This window comes from Hemicordylus capensis, chromosome 3 (genome assembly GCF_027244095.1).
Source record: "Hemicordylus capensis ecotype Gifberg chromosome 3, rHemCap1.1.pri, whole genome shotgun sequence".
Classification (NCBI taxonomy): domain Eukaryota; kingdom Metazoa; phylum Chordata; class Lepidosauria; order Squamata; family Cordylidae; genus Hemicordylus; species Hemicordylus capensis.
Genome location: NC_069659.1, coordinates 198,521,936 through 198,544,237, shown reverse-complemented (window position 1 = coordinate 198,544,237; position 22,302 = coordinate 198,521,936). Strand labels below are relative to the sequence as shown.

Sequence of the window (22,302 nt, the reverse complement as noted above, 5' to 3'; positions counted from 1 at the left end):
TTTGTTCTATAGAGATGTTCGTACCTCCCTCATCCTTCCATTGCTAAGCAAGCATCCAGGTCGTTTGAGCCAATTCTACAGCTCCTTGCTGCTCTCTGACTCTAAGCCTGCCATCACCTATAGCATCGCCAGGTACTGTGCGGCTGCGATCAGCATTCGCCAGCGGATGGTAAGCAGTGAGTCCTATCAGCCTTAATCTGACCCTCGGTGACTCTGGGCAGGCTCTACAATTGCTCACTCAGTACTGATTCAATAGAAAGACTTACGCTCCTCCCATTTTTTACTGCTCCTTAGAGCCTTTAGTCTGGCTTTTACTCAGGATTTTATGTATTTCAACCTTTTAACATCCATTTTTATGCCCCCTGCTTTTTATGCCTTTTATGCATTTTAATGACTCATTGCTTTTCAGGCTTTTAGGCCCTCATGCTTATCTACTACTTTTAGTATTTTTAGCCTTTTTAGTATTAATATGTACCATTTTGTATGTAATCATGTTTTATCTACTCTCACTTTTAACATGTAATCACCCTTATACTTTATACTGGTCTATGTCCATAATAAAGATTGATTGATGGATGGATGGATGGATGGATTGCTATTTGGAACTTGAAACTGAATACTCCTTCCATGAGGACTATGCCAACTTAGTGTAAGATATCTGAACTGGTTCAAAGACAAACATAGACAGGCAGGTATCATTGATACTTCTCCAGGAAAGTCAAAAGAAAAAGGAACGGGCAAGTCAGTATGGACATGTTATATTTTATATCATTATCAATTAAATGTCTATCATGCTTCTTTGCTCCAAAGAAGTTATAAGTAATGCAGAATAATGTGCTCAAAGGAGAAAAAGTCCCCTTATCACATCATTGTAAGAAAAGCTATGCAGTTAATCCTTGTGTAGGAGTCAACAACTGAAGGCCTATGGGCCAAATCCTTCCCCCGGAGGAGTATCAGCTTAGCCCCCTGGCTACCACATCAAAGATATGAGACAATAAGTCAGGTGTGATGGCTGGTGGAGGAAGAGACTAGTGGGAGACTGTGTGTGGCAGATCACTTCTAGGAAAAGCAAGGTAGAGGACAAAGATTTTTTTTTAATTTTTAATTTTTTGCTTGTTTGCTTTAATGACATGAAAATATTGAAGATGATCTCACGTTAGAAATAACATCTGTTTTGGCTGTTAGAACTAATTGCCTCTGTACTTTATCATTCTCCAAATCAGCTCCTTTTTTAACAAACTGCTTTTGAATTGAATTGACTGCTCTTGAATCAACAGGTATTTAACACTGGCTGCTTTTCATGCAACAGTCTACACTAATTATTATTTGCATCAGCTGCTCCTGAACTGGACTAACTTGTTTGTACCAGCTGCTTCTGTACTGTGTTGAACTTCCTGTTACTCTGAACATGCTATTTCTGAACTAATTGTTTGGAGATTGCAGTTGGTATAGTTTAGGTGTTTTTTTTTTAATTTACTGGCTTGTGAACTGTTTTACTAGTATTCACTACCTTTGATTTTATTCTATCAGTTAGTATATCTTTTTGAATTTCCTCCAAATTAACTAGTTATATGAGCTGGTTTTGAATTAAGTAGCTCTTAACTAACTGCTCTATAAATTACATTATCCATGTTGGTTACTTAGGAATTGAATCTGAATTAATTAGTTTGGAATTAAGTTCTTTAGAACTGTATATTACTGAATGAATAGTCTTTGGAAATTATCACAGGGAAATCTGTTTTTGAATTGAATTAATTGCTTGTTCTTTCAGGGATTTTAAAATTAATGAGTAGCTTTTCTTTACTATATTGGTTGTATTATAGGCATAATTGAGTTTTGTGTTGACTGAGGAAGTCTTTTGCATTAAATTAATAGAGGAATTGACTGAATTGTGGCATTAAACTTTGATATATTAAGAGTGAATCTTAGTAATTAATTGCTTGATTTTTTTTGTTCTGATAAATGCTATCAATTATTGTTACAGTTTCACTAATTTAGGAAAGGAAATTTGCTAGGCTTAATTCCTTGGCTATATAGAACCGGTTAGAATATGTGCAGTTCGAAGTACATTTTAATTCAAGCTACTCAAGGAGAGTGAATAAACAAACACAGAGATACCTTAATTTAATTTGTACTTTTACATCTGATGGAAGTGGTTCTACTTTATGATTGGTAAGGAGGAAAAAGCTGATCTTAGGAGACAACTAGGTAGAAGTAATGGTTGATCTTCACCCAGATATCTTGCACAGACAATGGCAAATGACATTTTGATCACAAGTTTGAGGGGGAAATATGATATAAATGGGGAGTTCCTTTCAAGCTGCTGTTCTTAAAATATTAGAGTGACTATTCAAACAACTGAAGAAGATCACCAGTGGAGGTGAATTTCAAAACAGCTTCACTAACCAGGGCAAATTGGGTATAATTTGGGCCATTATGTACTCGCATACATTTAAGAAAAGGCAAAATGGAATAAATTAAAGATTTGCATGAAACAAGTTGTATCCATGGAAATGGAATGTTGGTAGTTGGTTTTAGGGAAATGGAAAGGACCTGGCCCATCATACTCCATCCTAGCGGCAGTCTTGCAAAACTAATTGCTGACCAGCAGGTTCACATAACATACTGTGATCTGCAGGCAGAAATTCAGTATATATAGGTTTACCTGCATGGTGATGCACTGATGGAAAAAGCTTGACATATTACATTCCAATCTGCTATTAAAAACACAAAATCCTTAAGCAATAAAAAGCAGTAACCTTATTTATCCCAAGTATATTTTTCCTAGCTATGTGCCATAGCTATCAATAGAAAGTTCTGCTCAAAGAAGCTGCAGTCAGTTTCCAATCAAACAGAAGGGAGCTAAAACATCCCCTCCTGTGCTTGTGAAACTAAAATGATTGCAGGGTTCATGTCTCTTCTCCCAACCCTTTTACACACGCTAACAGTTAGTCAAATTTAGGAATTTGCCAGGTCCCTAACGTCACAATTTGGATGCCAAATCTCAGTGGGATAACAATACATTAAGAAGAACATTAAATATTTGTCTTCTCCATATGACTTACACAAGAGACTGACCTTTCAAGCCTTTGTGCAGAACTCATTTTATCACAACAGTATACAAGGAATGTTTAAACTCTGATAATAAAGAGGTTCCTCTGTTGTAGGGATTAGCAAGTGGAAGCATCATGGCCAAATTGAGTCCACTAAAGAGTCCCAGTATGCCCACCACCCAGCTACCAATACAGAAGCAAGTGAGGCATGAGAAAGGAATGTGACAGTTGAAATGGATCATGGGTAGATAATTTTGGTAGAGTAGAAAGGGGCTGGCTCGTACTATCCTCCATCCCTGCCAGGGGCGTAACAACAATAGGGCAAGGGAAGACAGTTGTCTGGGGGCTCACTGCCTTGCCCCCCCCGAGGCAAGTCACATGACTGACTCCCCCAGCCACACAGCCGCCCGGGCTTCCTTCAGTTGTATTCATCCTCCAAAACTGATGTGAGTGTTAAGACCAAGAGCTACCAGAACAGTATGTCTTTCTCTAGTACCATTAAATGACTTGCATCATCCACGATTTACAAAACCTTTAAAAATAATTTAGGATGATATTCTATTGTGGCACATAGAGGGGTGTGTGTATGTGTGTCCACACACACACACACACACACACACACACACACACCTATTCAGCCTCATTTAAGATTGCTTTACTTCATGAGCTAAGCTTCATGCTCAGGAGGACATTTTAAAATCTTGTCTCTGGGCCCACTCCAACCTTGCTACGCCCCTGATCCCTGCCTTAGATTAGCTTGCTTGTAAAACTAGTTTTTGACCAGAGCTCTATTTATATAATCGGATATCTAGTCCAGACAGTGGCTCTTTTCTACGTGTGTTCCTTGATCATGACCCTACATCCTGAGTCCATTAACTGCAGATTAAAAGGCACTCTATATATGCTGAGCGTTTCAGACAGAAGTCTCTCTTGGAGAGTCTACTTGGAGATATCAGGGACTGAACCTGGAACTTTCAGCATGCAAAGTGTATGCTCTATCACTGAGCTATGGATTCTTTGCTATGGTCCATACATCTTTTATATTTAGAAGATATATTGTGGCATTGTTCGTGCGAAATAAAGTCATATTTCCTAATGACCTACAGATACCAAATTTTGCATACACAATCCTGCCACTTAAATTAGGTGAATGTGCTACTTTTTACACTGGAATATGCTTTAAGAAAGATTTAATTTTATTTTTAGAAGGAATTCTGAATGTCATATTTCCCAATTACCAACAGATACTGAATTTTGCATGAACAATTACACAAGAATATGTTCATATGCTTTTTACACAAGAATATGTTCACTGCAAGGTTTAAATTGTTTTTTAAAAAAATATTTAGATTAATTTCTGAATATCATATTTTAACCTATTGTTCTCAACAGATTTAACACTCAATCAGATCAGTAATTCCAAAACAACATCATGCCCAAGAGAAGGTCTTTCTCAGATGCAAATTTACTGTGATTCAAATTTACCATATATGGTAATTCTTCAATGAAATTGATGTTTGAAGCTGGAATCCTATGAATTTAGTTCATAGTTATTTTACTTCCCTTTTGCAAGCACATTAACAAAAAATTATATTACATACATTTAATTTATTAGACTTTCTTATAAGTATACTTTGCACAAAATGACTTTGCCCAATCACTTACTAGTTTCCCATATTTGATTACCACATTCCTAATCAGCTTCATTAAGATTCTGAGACTACATTTAGGTCAGGACTGAGAAGAAAACCCTTCCCCACAGAGTCCTTTCTGTATTTTCTGCTACCTCTCTTTCAGTCCATGTGACTGGTAAAAGCCTCACCCAAGAATCCATTCCCAGCCCTAACTACAGTCACATTGGCATGGGGAAAGGGAAGGACTTAAGAAGAGTACATAAAGGGACTCTGCCAACGCTTTTTAGTTTATTTGAATTTGGGAGCTTTCCCAAGCTTTGTCAGAGAAGTTCCAGGACACAGGTCCTTTGCTCCCCACTAAGGCATAGAAGATGTTTTGAGCTCATTCGTCTGCATCTCTTGTGCAGCTCTCTGGACCAGGAAAAGGGACTTCTATTCAGCTTTGCCTATGCTGTGATTAGGGCTTAGATTTGTTTAAAGGTAAACGCTCCTGAGTTTTGTTCTGTTTGCTCAGTTGTTCTGTGAAAGATTAGTTCTTGTTCAGTATGTAAATTCTAGTACTGAAATAAAAACTTGTGAAAAATTGGGGAACCTGGATAAGTGGTCTCTGGCTTCCAAAATTGTCTTGCCTCTAAGGCTGTTGCTTTTATTTCTGGTTCTGCCTTTGTGCATTTAAGAACTGCACTCTCTCTCTCTCTCTCTCTCTCTCTCTCTCTCACTCACACACACCCTCCCCCTCAATCAGTGGGTAGACAATAGTGAGCTAAATGGACCAATGGTCTGATCTGATATAAGGCAGCTTCCTCTGATTCTACTAGGAAACATTTTATCTGTTTAATTATTTATGTGAAGCTACTGTTAAAGGCACAGCAGCAAAACAAGAAAACGGGGTAGCAAGCAACCCTTCTTGCCAGTTAACTATTCACAGGTATTCCTCAGCTCTGGACAGGGCTGCCTAGGGAAGGGTCCTATGCTTTTCAAAGCTGAATGACAGGCAGAAAGGTAACAGCTGTGCTATTTTCCCAGCTTAGAGATGCAATGGTAAGGAAAGCTACACTTGTTACATTTCTTCCAGGACCACTGGTGAAGTTCTCAAAGGCAACGGAGGAGCACTGTCAGCAAAAAGAAAAAAAAGAGGCACAGTAATGCACTATCCACATGTCACCCTGGTCCCCTAAGCCCAGCTTCTCATTTCCCTTCCTTTTCTTCAGCTCCATGCCCCTGCCAACCATTGTTCTTTCAAATCTCTTTTGGTTCTTTCTACTCCCTAGTCATTTCTGTTTCCCTCAGGCAGCTATGCTGGCTCTCAGCCACCATCCTTCACTGCCCAGCACTCTTGTTTCTCTTCTCCCCCACTTCCTGCCAACACACAGCTTGTGCTCCTTAGGCCCTGGGTGGGTGAGCTTTTATGGCCACTGCTTTCCACAGCTCCCTGACTCCCTTTGATTTCTTCAGGCCTCTTGCTTCCTCTACAAGTACAAGAGTTGTTCAGTCACACGAAGCTGCTCCATATTTTAACAAAAAGCAACCAGGGGAACTGCAATATTTATCTACCTAATTTGTAGACTACCCCACATTTCCATCTCTGGGTTGTTTACAACAACATAAAACAAAACAAGTTGTTCTAGTAAGAACTAATCAGTCTACTTTCCTTTCACTGTCTCTACAACTGGACTAAATTTGGTTCAAATCAAGTTCCACAAGTTAGATTTCTTGCACCTCAAATGTTAATAGATCCACCATCTTGGATCATGGTGGATTACATTACAAACTACACCATTGAGGCGTCCCTGTGTGTCACTCACAACAACAGTATCAAATTTGGTTCAGATCAGTTAGACAGTCCTCAAGTTAGTACACTTGCACCTCAAAGGTTCACTCATCCACCACCTTGGATCGTGGTGGATTACATCACCACAAACTACACCATTGGGGCATCACTATGTGTCCATACAGCTGCAGCAAATTTGGTTCAAATCGGTTAGACAGTCCACACGTTAAAAGTTTACATGTCTGCCATCCTGAATTGGGTTGGATGACATTGTCACAATCTACACCATTGAGGTGTCCCTATGTAACCCTACAGCTCTAGCAAATTTGGTTCAAATTGGTTAAGCGGTTCACAAGTTAGCCCACTTGTGCCGGGTGGATGACATCATCACAAACTCTGCCGTTGAGGTATCCCTGTGTGTCACTCACTGCAACTGTATGTACTTTGGTTTAAATTGGTTAGGCAGTCCACAAATTAGACTGCTTGCGCCTCAGATGTACATGCAGCTGCCATCTTTAATCACTATGCTATTTGGGCATCCCTATGTGTCCCTGCAGCAGCAGCAAATTTGGTTCAATTTGGTTAAGCAATTAGCCCACCTGCACCTCCAAAGTTTACGCATCCACCATCTTGGATCGGGGTGGATGACATCATCACATACGACACCATTGAGGTGTCCCTATGTGTCCCTACAACTGTACCTGATTTGATTCATATTGGTCCAGGCATTGCAAAGTTGATGAGTGGGGGACACACGGACACACACACAGAATGCCGGGTGATCTCATAAGCCTACTGGAAAGTAGACTAACAAAAATGAAAACCTTAAAAAAATTTAAAACCACAATCAAGTTAAAACGCTCGGGCAAAAAATAAGTATTTAAGGATTTGTTAAAAGTTGTCAAAGATGGGGAAGCTCTTATTGCAGCATGAAGCACATTACAGAATCTCAGGGCAGCAACAGTCCCTGTGTAGCCACCCAATGGGCTGGTGGCAACTGCAGACAAACCTCTCCAGATGATCCCAATGAGCAATGGGGGCCAGGTGAGGTCAGGGGGTGAGGGAAAATTAAATGACCTGCTTAACCCTTTAACCTCCATCTGGGTTTTTTCCTGCTCAATATTGTCCCTACATTGCTTTTGGATTGTGAAGGAAATCTGTGGGTACCAATATCTTTCCCCCTGGGAATGGAAATGCGTCTGAAGGCATTGTCGCTCCCTCCTCTAACAGAAGTTCTCTGCTTAAGACTCTAATTTTCACAACTACGTTCAATTTGTTTTTAAAAGGATAATTTTACACATTTGAATGTCAATATTCTTCTTTTAGGTTCCTGAAACATGCCTTTAAGCTTCCTATCCTCCTGGGATATCTTCTCATTCTTCCTAGTGCATCTTATCCACAATGTTCAAAGGCTGGGGATGATGGGAGTTGTAGTCCAACAACACCTGGGGACCCATGACTGAGAACCCCTACCCTACAACAAGTAAGTGTGAAGTTGTAGTTTGAGCCTAATTGAACTCTAACTGTCCTCAGGGGAGATGCGGTGTCAGCGTTCCACAAAGCCAGTTTTCATCCTCTTGAACTTAATAGGGCAGTTATCATGGCCATTAATTTTCCTCCTGCCTCATTAGGTTGGAGGAAAATTACACTTTTCCTCCTACATAATATATAGGAAAGCTAAATACCTAAGCTTTTCCTCCTATCTCATGAAAGACCTCTTTAAAGATTTTAAAATACATACATGCCCTCTTTTTTTGGCAATGTGGACATGACTGGCCACCCTACTGACAGTCAGGTCAGGGAACACATCTAATATAGCATAGTTTGTCCAGATTGCTGCTTTGTCCTAGATTAGACCAGCTTTCCCCCCTTCCTTCAGCTCTTCCAGAGATGGTAGGTGGGAGGCAACAGGTTTAGACAGGCACTTTATATTTTAATGCTGGTTTGTTTTTTTAATGTTGCCATAGGAAAAGATTGGGCTCTTATATGTTAGTTTATATATAATCTATACATATACATTAGCACATGCAGATTTTATGAAAATTAGTATCATTTTTTCATCTTTTTAAAATGACCCATGCCCTATATGTCCTCTCTTTTGACTATATGGACCTGACCACCCTACATTTTGTCCAGTTTACTATTTATTTGCTGCAGAAGTTAAAGCAGATACCCTAACTTAAAATTTCCATTGTTTTTTGGCATGTGAATGGATGTATATATATCTTAATAATTAACTGAATTGCAAAAGCCCTTTAGGAAATTGTGTGTGTGATGTAACATTGTTCTATAATAGTAACCAATAAGAGAAACATGGCACTGAAATGAGTGCAGATTAACATCCAGCTCCATATTTAGTCGTGAAGCATAATGGCTGGTTTGGGACCAAAAATAAATCTAATCTAACATGTCACAAAATAATGCCGAAATGTTAAAAACACAAACGCCCCATGTTTGATTGTTGGAGTATAGTAGATATTAACTTTTTAGCAGCAAACAGTATCTGTTATTATGTTTATAATTTCTTACATGACAACTTTAATACAATGGAACAATATATAAAGTGCTAGGTTTGGGTATAGACCATGCTCAGCTCCTTACATAATAATCAGTGAGGCTATTCTCATGACCAGCAAGAATCGGGCTAGGAGCCTAGCCCAATTTTTGCTGCTCGTGTAAACCACCGGGCTCGCAGGAGAGCCCAGTGGTTTACAAGCGGCTAACCCCCTTGAGAAGTCCTCCACTTAGCCCAGGTTCGTGGAGCGTTACCGTAGCAACTCACGAGGAGACCCCCAAACGTGAGGCTAAAAAGCAGCCTCCCAGCTTGGGGGTCTCTCCAGCATGTTCTGCACGCTTACGCAAGGCATGCTGGAACTTCCAGGGGCCGTGTGGCCCCCGAACTCCTAAGCCCCTGCCGGCTCCGTGATGTAGCCAGCAGTCATGTGGGCAGCTGATCGTCTGCGGGGAGAGCAGGCTTAGCCCGCTCTCCCCACAAACTCTTTCACAGCGAGTCTCACTGATCGTGAGTCCCGCCTCAGTATCTCTTTGAGTTGTTTGGATGCATTAACTCTAGGCCCATGTAACCTCTTAAAGGCACTTCACACAAACTCACAAATATGATGACAATGACAAATATTTTATATACCGCTTTTCAACAGAAGTTCTCAAAGCAATTTACATAGAGAAATATAAATAAACTAGCTTAACCCGCACAGAGCATCTGTGCACTAGTACCTGATTGCTCCCATCACCCCCTGCCACAGCCCCCTCACCTTAGAGATCTCTCCACCCTCACTGGAGCCATGCTCCTGCTCCTCCATCCCCCTCACCCCCCTTGGTTGTGGCTGTGGTGTTGCCAGTGCTGACTGGCCAAGCTGCAGCCCCCTAACTCTGCCCCCTAACTGATGAGACCTCCCCATCCTCACCCAAGCCCTGCTCCTATGGGGAAGAGCAGGAGCAGGGATTGGGTGAGGCTGGGGAGGTCTCTGGGGTTAGGAGGAGCAGCGGTTGACTGGGCCTTTTCTCATACTCATTTCCCTCAGGCCACTGACAGGCCCAAGCCTGTACCTTGCCTTTCCTTCTTTCTCTCTTTCCTTCCCTTCCTTTTCTCTCTCCTCCACACACTCTTTCCCTCTGTCTTTCTTCCTTTCCCTTCTTCTTCTTCTTTTTTTTAGCCTACTTTTCAGTAGGCTAATGAGATCACTCGGCATTCTGCATGTGTGTCTGTGTGTCCTCGCTATCAACTTTGCAACACCTAGACCAATATGAACCAAATATTCTACAGTTGTAGGGACACATTGGGACACCTCAATGGTGTGGTTTGTGATGACATCATCCACCCCAATTCAAGAAGGCAGATGCATGAACTTTTGAGGCACAATTGGGTTAACTTGTGAACCACCTAACCGATTTGAACCAAATTTGCTACAACTGTAGGGACACATTGGGATGCCCAAATGGCATGGTGTGTGATGATGTCATCCACTGCAGTTCAAGATGGTGGCCACATGAACTTCTGAGGAGCAAGCGGACTAATTTGTAGACTAACCAATTTGAACCAAATTAGGTTCAGTTGTAGTGATTGACACACAGGGAAACCTCAATGGCATAGTTTGTGACCATGTCATCCACCCTGATTCAAGATGGGAGATGAGTAAACCTTTGAGGTACAAGTGGGCTAACTTATGAAATGCTTCACCAGTTTGAACCAAATTTGCTCCAGCTGTAGGGGCACATAAGGATACCCAAATGGCATGGTGTGTGATGATGTCATTAATTCAAGATGGTGGCCGCATGAACATCTGAGGTGCAAGTGAGCTAATTTGTGGACTGTCTAACCAATTTGAACCAAATTAGGTACAGTTGTAGGGAGTGACACACAGGGACACCTCAATGGTGTAGTTTGTAATGATGTCATCCACCCCGATCCAAGATGACAGATGCGTGAACATTTGAGGTGGGGACCTCAATTTGAACCAAATTTAGTCCAGTTGTAGAGACAGAGAAAGGAAAGTAGGCTGATTAGTTTTTACTAGAACAACTTGTCTGTCTCTCTCCCTTCCTGAGTTAACAGATCTTGTTAATCTTGTTTCCTCATCTAATTTACAGTTAGAGCCATTTTGGAAGGGCGGTATATAAATCAAATAAATAAATAAATAAATAAAATAATTTGCAGTGGCAGCCTCCGTCTCCTGAAGGGGGCTCTTTCCTCCCTCATAACCCCTCTCTTCTCAGATCCCTGCCTATTATCTATCTATCTATCCTTCTCCCCTCTACAATCAAGCACATCTTCCAACCAGTAACAGTTGCATTCCAACTACCCTTAACATCACAGGCTCCTCCTTCCCCATGATGCTTCTGCTCTCACAGGCTCCTCTTCCCTATCTGCATATGGAATCCCCACTGCCCAATTAATGGTTTCCGATACTGGAAAAGAGTGTGGGTTTAATTATCAAAAATTTCCATTGCCATCTGGATGCCATTTTAAACCCACCTTCTGGAAAGGAATCCCAATGAGCAATGCAGGATTCCCCCCCCCCCCAATGTTTTCTTTTTGTGTCCATGTCCTCCTGCATGGTGTTTCAGTGTATTCCTGAATGTGCACAAATATGCCCCCCCAAACTGTACTGTCTATTGGCATTAAATTGTTATGTCCCTGTGTTTCATGATTGCCAAACATGCTCAGACAGGAGTTTTGTTTCTGGGTTGCTATCAGTGTTCCCTCTAACAGGGATTCCCAGATGTTGTTGACTATAACTCCCAGTATCCCCAGCTGCAATAGTTTTTGCTTGGTGATTATGGGAGTTGTAGTCAACAACATCTGGGACTCTCTGTTAGAGGAACATTGGTTGCCATTACTTTTTATTATAATTTTGGGGCATTTTCCTGCATGTTCAGAAATATTCTGGTCCCAGACTATTTAGGGCTTTAGAATACAAACCAGCACCAGGAATAGTATGTCGGTAATGAAGTTGGTAATGGTTCTGGCTACTGTGATCTGACCTATCTGCTTCCGTCAGAATTCTGGCAGCCACCCATGTTCTGAACCAGTGGCCCTTCTGGGCTGTCTTCAAGGGCAACCCCAGGCAGGGTTCACTGCAGTAACCTAACCTGAAGATTATTATGCATGACCAAGGCCAAGTCTGGTTTCTTTAGAAAGGGTCAGCTGGCATACAAGATGAAGGTGGTAAAAAAACACTCCTGGGCACCACTGCACCTTGGGTATCCAGGAACAAGGGGGGGGGGTTCCAGGAGTACTCCCAAACTATAAATCTGCTGCTCCAGGGGGTGTGCAACCCTCATTCAAAACAGGCCTTTCCACTATCCCTAGTTCACCAGAACCCACAGTCAAGAGTAACAGTCATCTTTGGGTTAAGGTTAGATACAAGGAAATTGGTGAGGAACAGAAATATCATTTACCTTCCCCTAGTGGGAGAAAAGTCTTGCATTTGTGCTTTTGATTCAACATGACCAGCTTCTTGTTAGAATAAAGATTTAATAATACATGGGGAAGCCAGGAAAATGATGAATGGTGGCTGTGAAAATCATCTCTCTCTTCCTCCCCTCTAGGTTCTTCTGAAACACCTCTAGCGAAGCTAGCTCGTGAAATGAGTGGCTCCATTAGGTGTAACTATTGCTCTTTGGAGACCTCACCTGTGGTGTGTACACGCACGCAGGCAACACACACGGTTTAATAGTTATTTGCATATTGTTTGTTTTGTGATCCTGGCAGGGTTCCCAATGTCAAGTCTTGTTTGGCTCCGAAATGATAAAAGCTAGGTTTACCACCTTATTAAGAACTAGGGGCTAAGTTTTAGGAAGCTGGTCAAGACCTACCGATTTAATCGGCCTTTCATTTGCCGCCTTCCTTCTGTTGCTGCCGAGTTTTTCATGGACTGGTTTCACCAATTGCTCTTGGGGGGGGGGGGCACATGCTGATTGAATCTATCGGAAAGCCTTTTGGCTGCCAAGCAGGGTAGAATATGTAAAATAGATACTAATTTTTACAGTTTCTGCTTCTGATCGAATGACACTAGTATTCCACATTCTGTTCGTGAAGCACATTTCTTTATTTACGTGTTTCGGTCACGAGGAGAAGAGGCCTTTTGCACCGCTCGAGAAGGTGGATCCGGCCAAGTGTACGCAAAGGGGAAATTGCCAGCAATCTGCAGCCGCCTGCTCTTGCCGGATTGGCGCGGGCGAGCCCTGGAGGGGCTGTGCTGCAGTACGGTGCCTCTTCCCTCCCTGCATATATGCTTCTAAAGAGAGCGGAGAGGAGGCAGACCGAGCCTTGGAAGGCGAGAGTAGCGGCCTCTCTTTGGCCGGCGCAAGCAAGACGGGTTCGCATTTGTCGACACTCTCAAGCAGGCGTGCAGCCCCTTTGGGTGAATGCTGCGTCCTGCCTGCCCCCTCTTGCATTCCGCCTCAGAGGGGCCCCCCACCCACTCTGACTGAGGCGGCGGAAAGGAACTTAAATAGTCACATAATGGATTTTAGCCAAACAACAATCCATGCTCAATGATAAGGTGGTTTTGTTTGCAGCCTTGTGAGGTGCATGCTGCTCCCTGGGAAATAAACCCCATCTGTGTCACCACCAAGACTGCCTCCCACTCCCAAGTCAGTGTATGCAGCCCGCTCGGCTGCATCTTGACTTGAAAAGGAAACCCCACGGACTTCAATGGGCCTTCTCGCATTCCGCAAACACTTTGCGGGGTGAAGCAGTGCTTTGGCTTTCTCTGCCCGGCTTAGCTACTCGATTTCGAAGTGGCGGCGTCCAGCTTCGATCGCCCCGCCTCCGCTGGGGAGACGTCTCCTTTCCAGGGCAGGGAAGCAGTGGCTTCAAGCCAGAGGGCACGCAAGCGCAGCCCCAGCTCTCCCTTCGCCTGCGGGCAACCGTAGGTCTCTCCGCGCTTCCTCCAGCCACACCTCGAGGGAGGGAGGTCGGCTGGTAGGCGGAGGCAAGGAAGGAAGAAGAGGCGGCGGTGGCGGCGTCTCTACCCCCTTCTCAGGGAAGATCTCGCGGTGCTGGGCGCGCTCAGCCTCCTCCTTCTCCCTCCCCTTCTGCTGGGAGCGGTGACTGTGCGCAGTGAAGCGGGTGGGGAGCGCTCAGCTGGGCGGAGAGTCGCGCCGGCACCAGCTCCGGGAGGAGGAGGAGACTGAGGCCGAAGTAGTAGTCGTAGTAGTAAGAGCGGCGGCAACTACAGGAGGTGTGACGAAAGCGCGACTCGCCCAGCTTGTCTGTGCCCGTCCCGTCTGTTCGCCTGCAGACCGCCTTGGAGCCTCGCCCTGTCCGATGTCCCCGCGGCGGCGGCACTGAGAGAACCAACGTGCCTGCTAGCCAGCCAGCCAGCCAGCCGAGCCTTTCCACCTTCTGCAGCTCGAACATGGCCACCCCAGCAACGTGCACCCGCTTCACCGACGAATACCAGCTCTACGAGGAGCTCGGCAAGTACGCAGCCCGATCGCTTGCTCCTCCTCGCCAGCCTCTTCCTCCTCCGTTTTGCGCAGCCACCGGCAGCTGGGCTGTTGTTGCACCGGGGTGCTGGTGCAGCCGCTGCCCCTCTCCCCAGCTAGCAGTCGGGCGAGAGCTGCTCCTTCCTCTTTCGCACCCCCTGGCTTCGCTCACACTTGCTTCCATCCTGTTCTTGGATCCCACAGCTACCGCCTTCCCCATGCCGCGCACCTCGGTGCTTTTCCCCTTCCTTCGTCCCTTGTGCTGTTAGAGTTGCTACTCAGGAAGTCTTTCTAGTTAGCTCCTCTCCTCCTTTCTCCTCTTCTCCCCCCGCCCCCGGTGCGGTCTTTCCTTAACTGTTCCTGGAGCAGAGCAGCAGAATCGGAGCACAGGGACGGAATCGCGTTCCACCTGTACTCCGGATTGAGCAAACGACCTGGTCCGTCACTGCTAATGATTCCATTATTGCTGCGGTAGAAGAACTGCTCCCGCGTAAGGAGGAGGGAAACTACCTCGCTGTATTATGGCGAGGCGATGAAAGAGAGTGGGGTTGAGTGGCAATTGAGACGTGTGAAGCGTTGTGCAGTGTCTGCCTCCTCACTGTGCGGGGCTCAATGCACCATCGAATTTGCACTGGCTGTTCATTACCCCGAGAAATATGCGTGTTTGAGCATTATTGAAGTGGATTCTGCAGCCTGTTACCCAGGAGCCCCCCTGCTTTCTCTGCCTTAATGCCACCCTTCCTGCTGTTGCTGCAGCCTGTAACTTCAAGACTCTTTGCCTCCCCCCCCCTTCCTGCACTACAAGGGACACTACTGCATTTCTCTTGCATCAAGGGAGGCTCCCTGTGGCTTTCTCTCTTTTCTCTCTTCCCCACCCCCACCCCAATTATTCTCTCATCGGCCCCACACATCCACTGGTTTCTTCCTCCGTAGTGTGTAGGGGGGATTCAGGATGGGATGGATACATTGTGTGTGTGGGGGGGGGAGGTGGTTTTAGACGCATCCCAGGTACTGCTGCATTTGATTCCTCCTCCCTTCTTGCACCAGTTCCTGGGTGCTGCTGCATCTCCACTCTTCCCCCACCCCCCTTCTTGTACTTCTAGCCACTTCTCCAGCTCAAGGACTCAACTTGCTTTCCGGCTCTTCTTTTAGGGATATGATTCTTTCTGACTTACACACAACTAGAGGTGGGTGGGAATACATGGACAAGAAATAGCTCTGATGCTGTTGGTCAAGTCACTTTTGTTGGGCTGGTATCCATGGATGTTTGTGCCTGTCTGCTGTCTTGATGTTTCCTCATTCTAAGCTGCAGGCAGTCTATCTTCTGTGTATGGGGGGCATTGAGACCCCTTTTGCCCTCTCCCAAGGCTGTGATGTTTCTTCCTCTTCTTGCACTCATAAGTACCCTGGTGTTGCATACATTTTGCTCCCTCTGTTGCCCTTTTGGTGGGGCTGCTTTCCAGACCCTGTTCTCACGCCTCCCTGGTTTATCCAGAATTGGGGCCTTTTCCTTTTGCTAGCACACCCACTTATCTTATTTTCTGCTCACATTCCTGGGTAAATTTGTATTGCTTAAAAAGTATAATTAGGGTCATGTTACAAAAGGGCCAATATAAATACAAATAAACAAAACCATCCCTCTAGTTTGCATGTAAGGCAAGTTTCTATCCCCATTTTACAGACAGGGATGCTAGGAGCAGTAATGTCAAAACTGTCGCAGTGAGCTCATGTTGAGGCCGAGACAAGAGCTTAAGAGAACTGACTTTATTATTATTATTTTAAATAATAATAATAATAATAATAATTTATTTATCATCATCATCATGCCTCTACATTTTGGGAAGCCAGTATTCATATCCACTCCAGCTATCATTTCATGCATCTCCTCTGCTGATCACTTCTCTCCCCACATGCTTGTAATTCTCAATGCTTTCTGTTTTCAGATCTTAAAATGCTGGTTGAAGTAATGATGTCCTTCCTGCATTTGGTTAAATATTTGGACATAATTCATTCATGAGATGTTTTGGTTTAGGTTTAGTACTTGATTTGGGTATCATCCTTAACTGCAGTTTCACAAGTCCAGCCTTTCCTCTTTGTTCCAGGGGAGCTTTCTCGGTGGTTCGCAGATGTGTGAAGAAATCCTCATCCCAGGAATATGCTGCAAAGATCATCAATACTAAGAAGCTGTCAGCCAGGGGTGAGTGTTGGTATGCTGGCCTCGATCAAATTCCCCTGCAGGACCATGATGGAGAATGAATGGCTTAATTCACGTGATGTGACAAGCACTAGCTTTGGCACAAAGAGGGGGCAACTTTTATTTTTATTCAGATTTGTATTGTGTTTTCCAAATCAGTGGCTTGTGGAGAGTGAATAGAAAGCAAATTAGAATGGTTCTGTTTTCTGGAATAAGATCTCTTACAAGGGATCTTCAATCCCTGGAATATTACATTGGCGTTTCCCCATGGTGCCTATTGAAAATTTAGTGTTATTTTTTGTATATGTTGGAAATAGATGCATCCATTTCCCGTTGAACTTACTGGGCCTATTCTTGAGAAAGCATGCATAGGATCAGGTATTGTATGTGTGACCCTAAACTTTAATGTCAGGATTTGTATCTTAAGTACTCATTGTGCATTTTACAAGAAATGCAGGAAGCAGTCTCACGGTCATGAGCAAAGCACATTTGAAGGAATTACATATACGTGTATATATCGTTTGTGGAATATGGTTTTTATAGGAGTTCTAGCTCCTTGTGTTTCCTGGAGCTTGTTGGTATAATTAAATGTTGTAACATCTTTTTTTTCTCTGTCAGGAAGAAGGGTGTAGCGTGTACTGTCCAAAGGGCACCGTGATGCATTTTTTCAACATTTGGCTAAATCTCAGTTGAAAAAAATAAAGTGAAGTGGTCCTCATATGATGTCTTCATAAATGCTCAAATTATTATGGGAGAGACCAGACATCTCAGATCTACTGCTCATTCCTTGTAGGATGGATGTGTTGGTGCAGCCATACTTTGTCCAGTATGAGAGATAGATGGTCCAAAGCAGTAGCCGTATTCACTGTCATTCGTGGCAAACTGTTGCTAGTTTTGCCTAGTAATAGGCTGTATGTTTAAGTGAAATGTAGGATGCATATATCTTCAGCCCAGATGTGGTTAATCTCAAGAGACACAATCTTTTCTTTACAAGAAACGGATATAAATTTGCCTGTTCTTGGGTTTCAGTGTAACTGTCGAAGGACAAACAGTCTTCCATTTGGGCAAAAGAGTTGCCTCAGAGCTCACTATGAAATGTATCAGTTTTGTTATCCTCCCTTTTTTTCGTTGCTCCATATAAATGTGCTGTCGCTGTGCTGCTGCTTCCCTTTGGAGGCTTGGATTTTTTCCAAGTTTTTAAGCAGCTCCAGTGGCAGTAGCCCTAGTGCCTGTAACAATGGAAATTGCCTTGCTGTTTTCTCCTCATAGCTGGTTTAATGGCAAAGAGTGTGTACTTTAAGCCAGGAAGTCCTCAGTTCAAATTTCACCATGGCAACGGACTTTTTGGGCTTAGGGTGGCCACTAGGATTATGAAAACGAGGAATATTTATATAACACTTTGAACCAAAGTTCCCAAAGTGGTTTACATAGATAGATAAACAAAATAACTCCCTGTCCCCAAAGAGCTCACAATCTAAAAAAGAAACATAAGCTAGACACCAGCAACGGCCACTGGAGGGATGCTGTGCTGGGGATCCAGTTGCTTCCCACCTCTGCTAAATAAAGAGAACCACCGCTTTAAAAAGATGCTCCTCTACTGAGCAGGGGGTTGTGTGAAACAGCCCCACTTTGATTTGGGGACTGTCTTTGGGGAGACTCCAATTCAGTGTGGGGCTTTGAAGGCATTCCCATTTTGCTTCCATACCAGGCAGGAGAGACAGGGTGGAGAGAGTGTCCTGATGGTGAAGGAGCAATAGTGGCTTTAAAATGACTTACAGCAGGGTTTCCCTTGTGGTCCTGGGAGTGACTCAAGTGTTCCTGGGAATTGTAGACATTTCCAGGGCTTCACTTATATGAAAACCTATAGTTTCCCGGAGGGCCTGTGCCATTCCTAGGACTGCCGGGGAGACCCTGATAGAATTTGTTTTAAATTCCTGCTGCTTCTGGGAACAAGGTGAGAGAGAAACCGTCTGTCTCTTACCCCACCCCCTGCCTAGCCCTGTAAGTAAAGACAGCGGTTTAGATTGGGCTGAATAGGGCCAGATCTGAATAGGCCTCTGAAGCTTTGCATAAATCTAGTAGCCACTGTTCTTGGCTTTGGTCCCCCATTAGCGATATGGTGGTAATAATAAACCACTTAACAGGGTTGTTTGAAGAAATATATGCTAAGTCTTATTACAGAGGAATTGCCACAGATAGTAGAAGAACAGGAGGAACTGGGCCCAGAATACTGGATTTGATGTTGTACAGTAACATCAGGAATCACAGTCCTGTTTCAGTTGGATTCAGATGCTGACTGTTTCCCATTGTGGTGTAGGGATATTATTGATCACCTTCTGGTGGTATTCTGAAGGAGCTATAAAACAATGATTAAATGATGAAGGGCTGCATTGGTGTGCAAGTGCGTAATGCTATATTGCAATTACTTCCTCTCTCTGGCTTCTCTGACACAGTTTGTTCATTCATCAGGAGGGTGGGGTGAAGGAATGGCAGGTGACCGAGGGTGAAACCTAGCATGTAACTATAACAGAGCCAAGAATTACTTTGACAGCTGAGGAAATAATGGAGGACAAAGGTTGGCATTAAAAGATCTCTGTATTCCACCACTCAGTTTGAGCAAAGGGAAAACTGGAATGAAACCCACAGAACTTTCAGTGACGAAGACAGAGTGTTCAGGAGTGTGTGTGCAGAGATGAAGAGCAACTCTTCCTCGGTGAGGTGATGGCTGTGTTTTCCCTGTGTATCTGGGAAGCTGTTGGCTGGGGCTGGTGACTTGCAGTGGAAGAAGGTTATTGGGGAGTTACTGTGAGGTGGGGGAATTGGCTATCTTGGTAGTCACCTTCTTACCAATCATGGCAGGAGCTTGGTTTGTGGTGTTGTGGGAGTTGGGAGAAACTGCTTTCTGGCAGGGTAAATCGCTTATTAAAGAGCTAGGATGTACTTGGTTGCTTTTAAGGCTGCCTCAGCCAGAGAGACCAACTAGAGTACTGTTGCGAGTACCAAAACCTCTGGGGTGCACGACTTGCTATGTAGAATGTCTAGGTGGCCGAGCACCATTGCCTGCACTTCTGGAGAAGGCAAGAAATGTTAGCAGCTTGGAAGCCGAGTGATATTTTATTTATTTATTCAATTGATATACTCTCCTTCCTAAAGTGGCTTGGGGTGGTTTACATTAAAATAAAAAACACACAATAAAACAGTTTAAAACACACACACATTTAAACCAGATTAAAACTCATTAAAATTAAAACTAAAAGTAGATATTAAAAGCCAGCCTAAGGAGACTGGTCTTTAAGGCTCTCCTGAAGGCCTCCAAGGAAGACACCGCTTATATTCATGGGGAGCGCGTTCCACAACTAAGGGGTGGCAACGGAGAAGGTTTGATCCCAGGTCTCCACTAGATGAACTGGTGGTAACAGTGTTCCCTCTAACAGATTCCCAGATGTTGTTGACTACAACTCCCAGAATCCCCAATCAAAAGCCATTGCAGCTGGGGATTCTGGGAGTTGTAGTCAACAACATCTGGGAATCCCTGTTAGAGGGAACATTGGGTGGCACCTGAAGACAGACCCCTCCTGATGATCTTAATGAGCAGTGGGGATCTTGTAGAGAAAGGCATGCTCTCAGGTAACCCGGACCTAAGCCTTTCAGGGCTTTAAAGCTAATAAACAATACTTCGTACTTTGCCCGGAAACCTATTGACAACCAGTGCCGCTGTTTAAAAACAGGCATAATGTGGTCTCTCTGTGACCACATTATATCCCTTGAGTTTTAGGGCCTATGATCAAGAGGCTTGTTAGCCCAGGCATAGACAAAATTGTAAAAAGAAGGAAACCAAGAGGTACAAGTACTAAAAATGAAAATAAGACTGTGTCCTCGTCAACTCCTTGTCATGTAATGTGCTGTTGTAATAAGGCACCAGGAGGAAGGGTAGAATTAAATGTGCTTATGGCAGTGGAAATAATGGGCCAGCTCTGGGTGCTGTGCAGGAGACTGGAAGGAACAGGACGACAACCGTGGTTGCCCTGTCCTGTCTCATAAATAGTATTCCTGCTTGTTATATTACATGTGTGTCCTTCTCTTCCCATCTGACAAATACATGGTCTGTTGGATTCAGATGACAAGTTATCCCACTGTGTGGGCAAACCAGCCTGAAGCTAACTTTGCTTTTATCTATGCTGTCTATAGGAGGTTTGTCGTGCAACTCGGTTTGATGTGAGTTTCCACCATACAGTGGCTGCAGAAAGGTTGCCTGAATCTACTCTTGGCAAATATATACTGTATGTTGGAGTACTGTAAAAACGGCAGGGCTTCAGCAAAATAAATATCTGTCACTCAGTTGTCATGGTATCCAAAATCATCAGATAATGTGCTCACATAAGATTTTAAGTACCTGGACAGCTGTTGAGCTGCAGCAAAATGCGGGCCACTGGTACTTGCCAGCTAAGTAGAGGGCAATCTAATGTGCCTGGAACCCGTGAAAACAGCCAGGATAGAATGGTTTTGATGGACAGCATAAATGTCATAAGAATATTCTTGTGCTGGTGATTGAGAGTTAATTAAATTCAACATTTTCAAAAATAGCTGCATGGTTGCATAGGATTTGTGCACAAATATGGAATAGAAGAGAATACAACAGTAAAAAAGCACACTGCAAGAAGACTAGTGATAGACTGTTGGAATCTGTGTCTAATAAGGAACCTGTGCTGGAAACGAAAGGAATCTGGCAGAGTATGTAGGATCAGATATAGCTCCCTGTGACCTAAGAGGTGTTTAGTTTCTGTGGTGTTGCAGGGCAGCCATGTGAATTGAGACTGAGTACATATTAGAATGGCTCAGAAAGTATTGGAGCAAAAGTGATGCCAGATAACGTGGCCAAACTGTAAATCGGCAGTGTAGGAAGTCCCAAATCACTGTCCCTATGCATCAGAGTTGCTTTCTAAGAAAGCTACAGTGGCCAGTGTTTTCTCTAGTAGGTTATGTGTTTTGCTTGACATTGCTTGCTTAAAGCTCTGGCCCCACAGGACACAAGCACGTCTCATTTTTTCTGATACATGTGAACCTTATATGTGTATATAACAACCAGTTTTAACTGGAACCAAGGGGGTGTGATTTCAATACAGTCCGCATTGGTACTTCCAGTTTCAAATGGAACCAGTGCTCCATTCTAACTTCCAATGCATATTTTATAAGGCTTCCACTTTAGAGATATCAGGGATAGAGTGATGTCCATAGCAAATCATCACCAATGATGGCGTTTAGTTTTTACTGGAAAAAGTTCTGGCTGGAATGTGATTCCTGGCTTTTCTTGTTCTCCATAGTTGGAAGTTGCCTTGATTTTATCCATTCATTCATTCGATTTCTATACCACCCTTTCAAAAATAGCTCAGGGTGGTTTACACAGAGAAATAATAAATAAATAATTTTGTTTCCAGTTTCTCATCTGGAAATGCAACTTCAGTCTGTTTGGACTTCAGCCTGCTCCATCAAATGGGCTTTTGCTTGTGCTACTTGGAAACGTTTTCTGGGGTGGGGGTTCACAGTAAGGTTGTGACTCCTTGTAATGTTTATGTATGTGTTGTCCTTCTGAACTGTTATATCTTTTCTCCCTATCTTCCTCTGTTGCTAGGGTCAGGGAGCAGTGGTGGAGATGACCGTGCTGCTACCCCCTCCCCCACATCAGGCTAAACATGTAAC

The 22,302-nt window shown here is 43.7% G+C and overlaps 1 protein-coding gene across 24 annotated transcripts in view; it reads left to right on the top strand.

The window, feature by feature from the left end:
• Positions 1-13,825: 13,825 nt before the first annotated feature.
• CAMK2G (calcium/calmodulin dependent protein kinase II gamma) overlaps positions 13,826-22,302 on the top strand; it is a 263,893-nt gene continuing 255,416 nt past the window's right edge. For 4 of the 24 annotated variants that reach the window (XM_053310728.1, XM_053310723.1, XM_053310733.1 and 1 more), the window contains exons 1-2: positions 13,831-14,406; positions 16,514-16,608. In XM_053310728.1, the coding sequence (XP_053166703.1) occupies positions 14,342-14,406; positions 16,514-16,608 (160 nt within the window). In that variant the 5' untranslated portion in view covers positions 13,831-14,341. Of the gene's footprint in view, positions 14,407-16,513; positions 16,609-22,302 lie in introns of all 24 variants that reach the window. The other 20 variants (XM_053310727.1, XM_053310729.1, XM_053310725.1 and 17 more) reach the window with 10 other exon arrangements.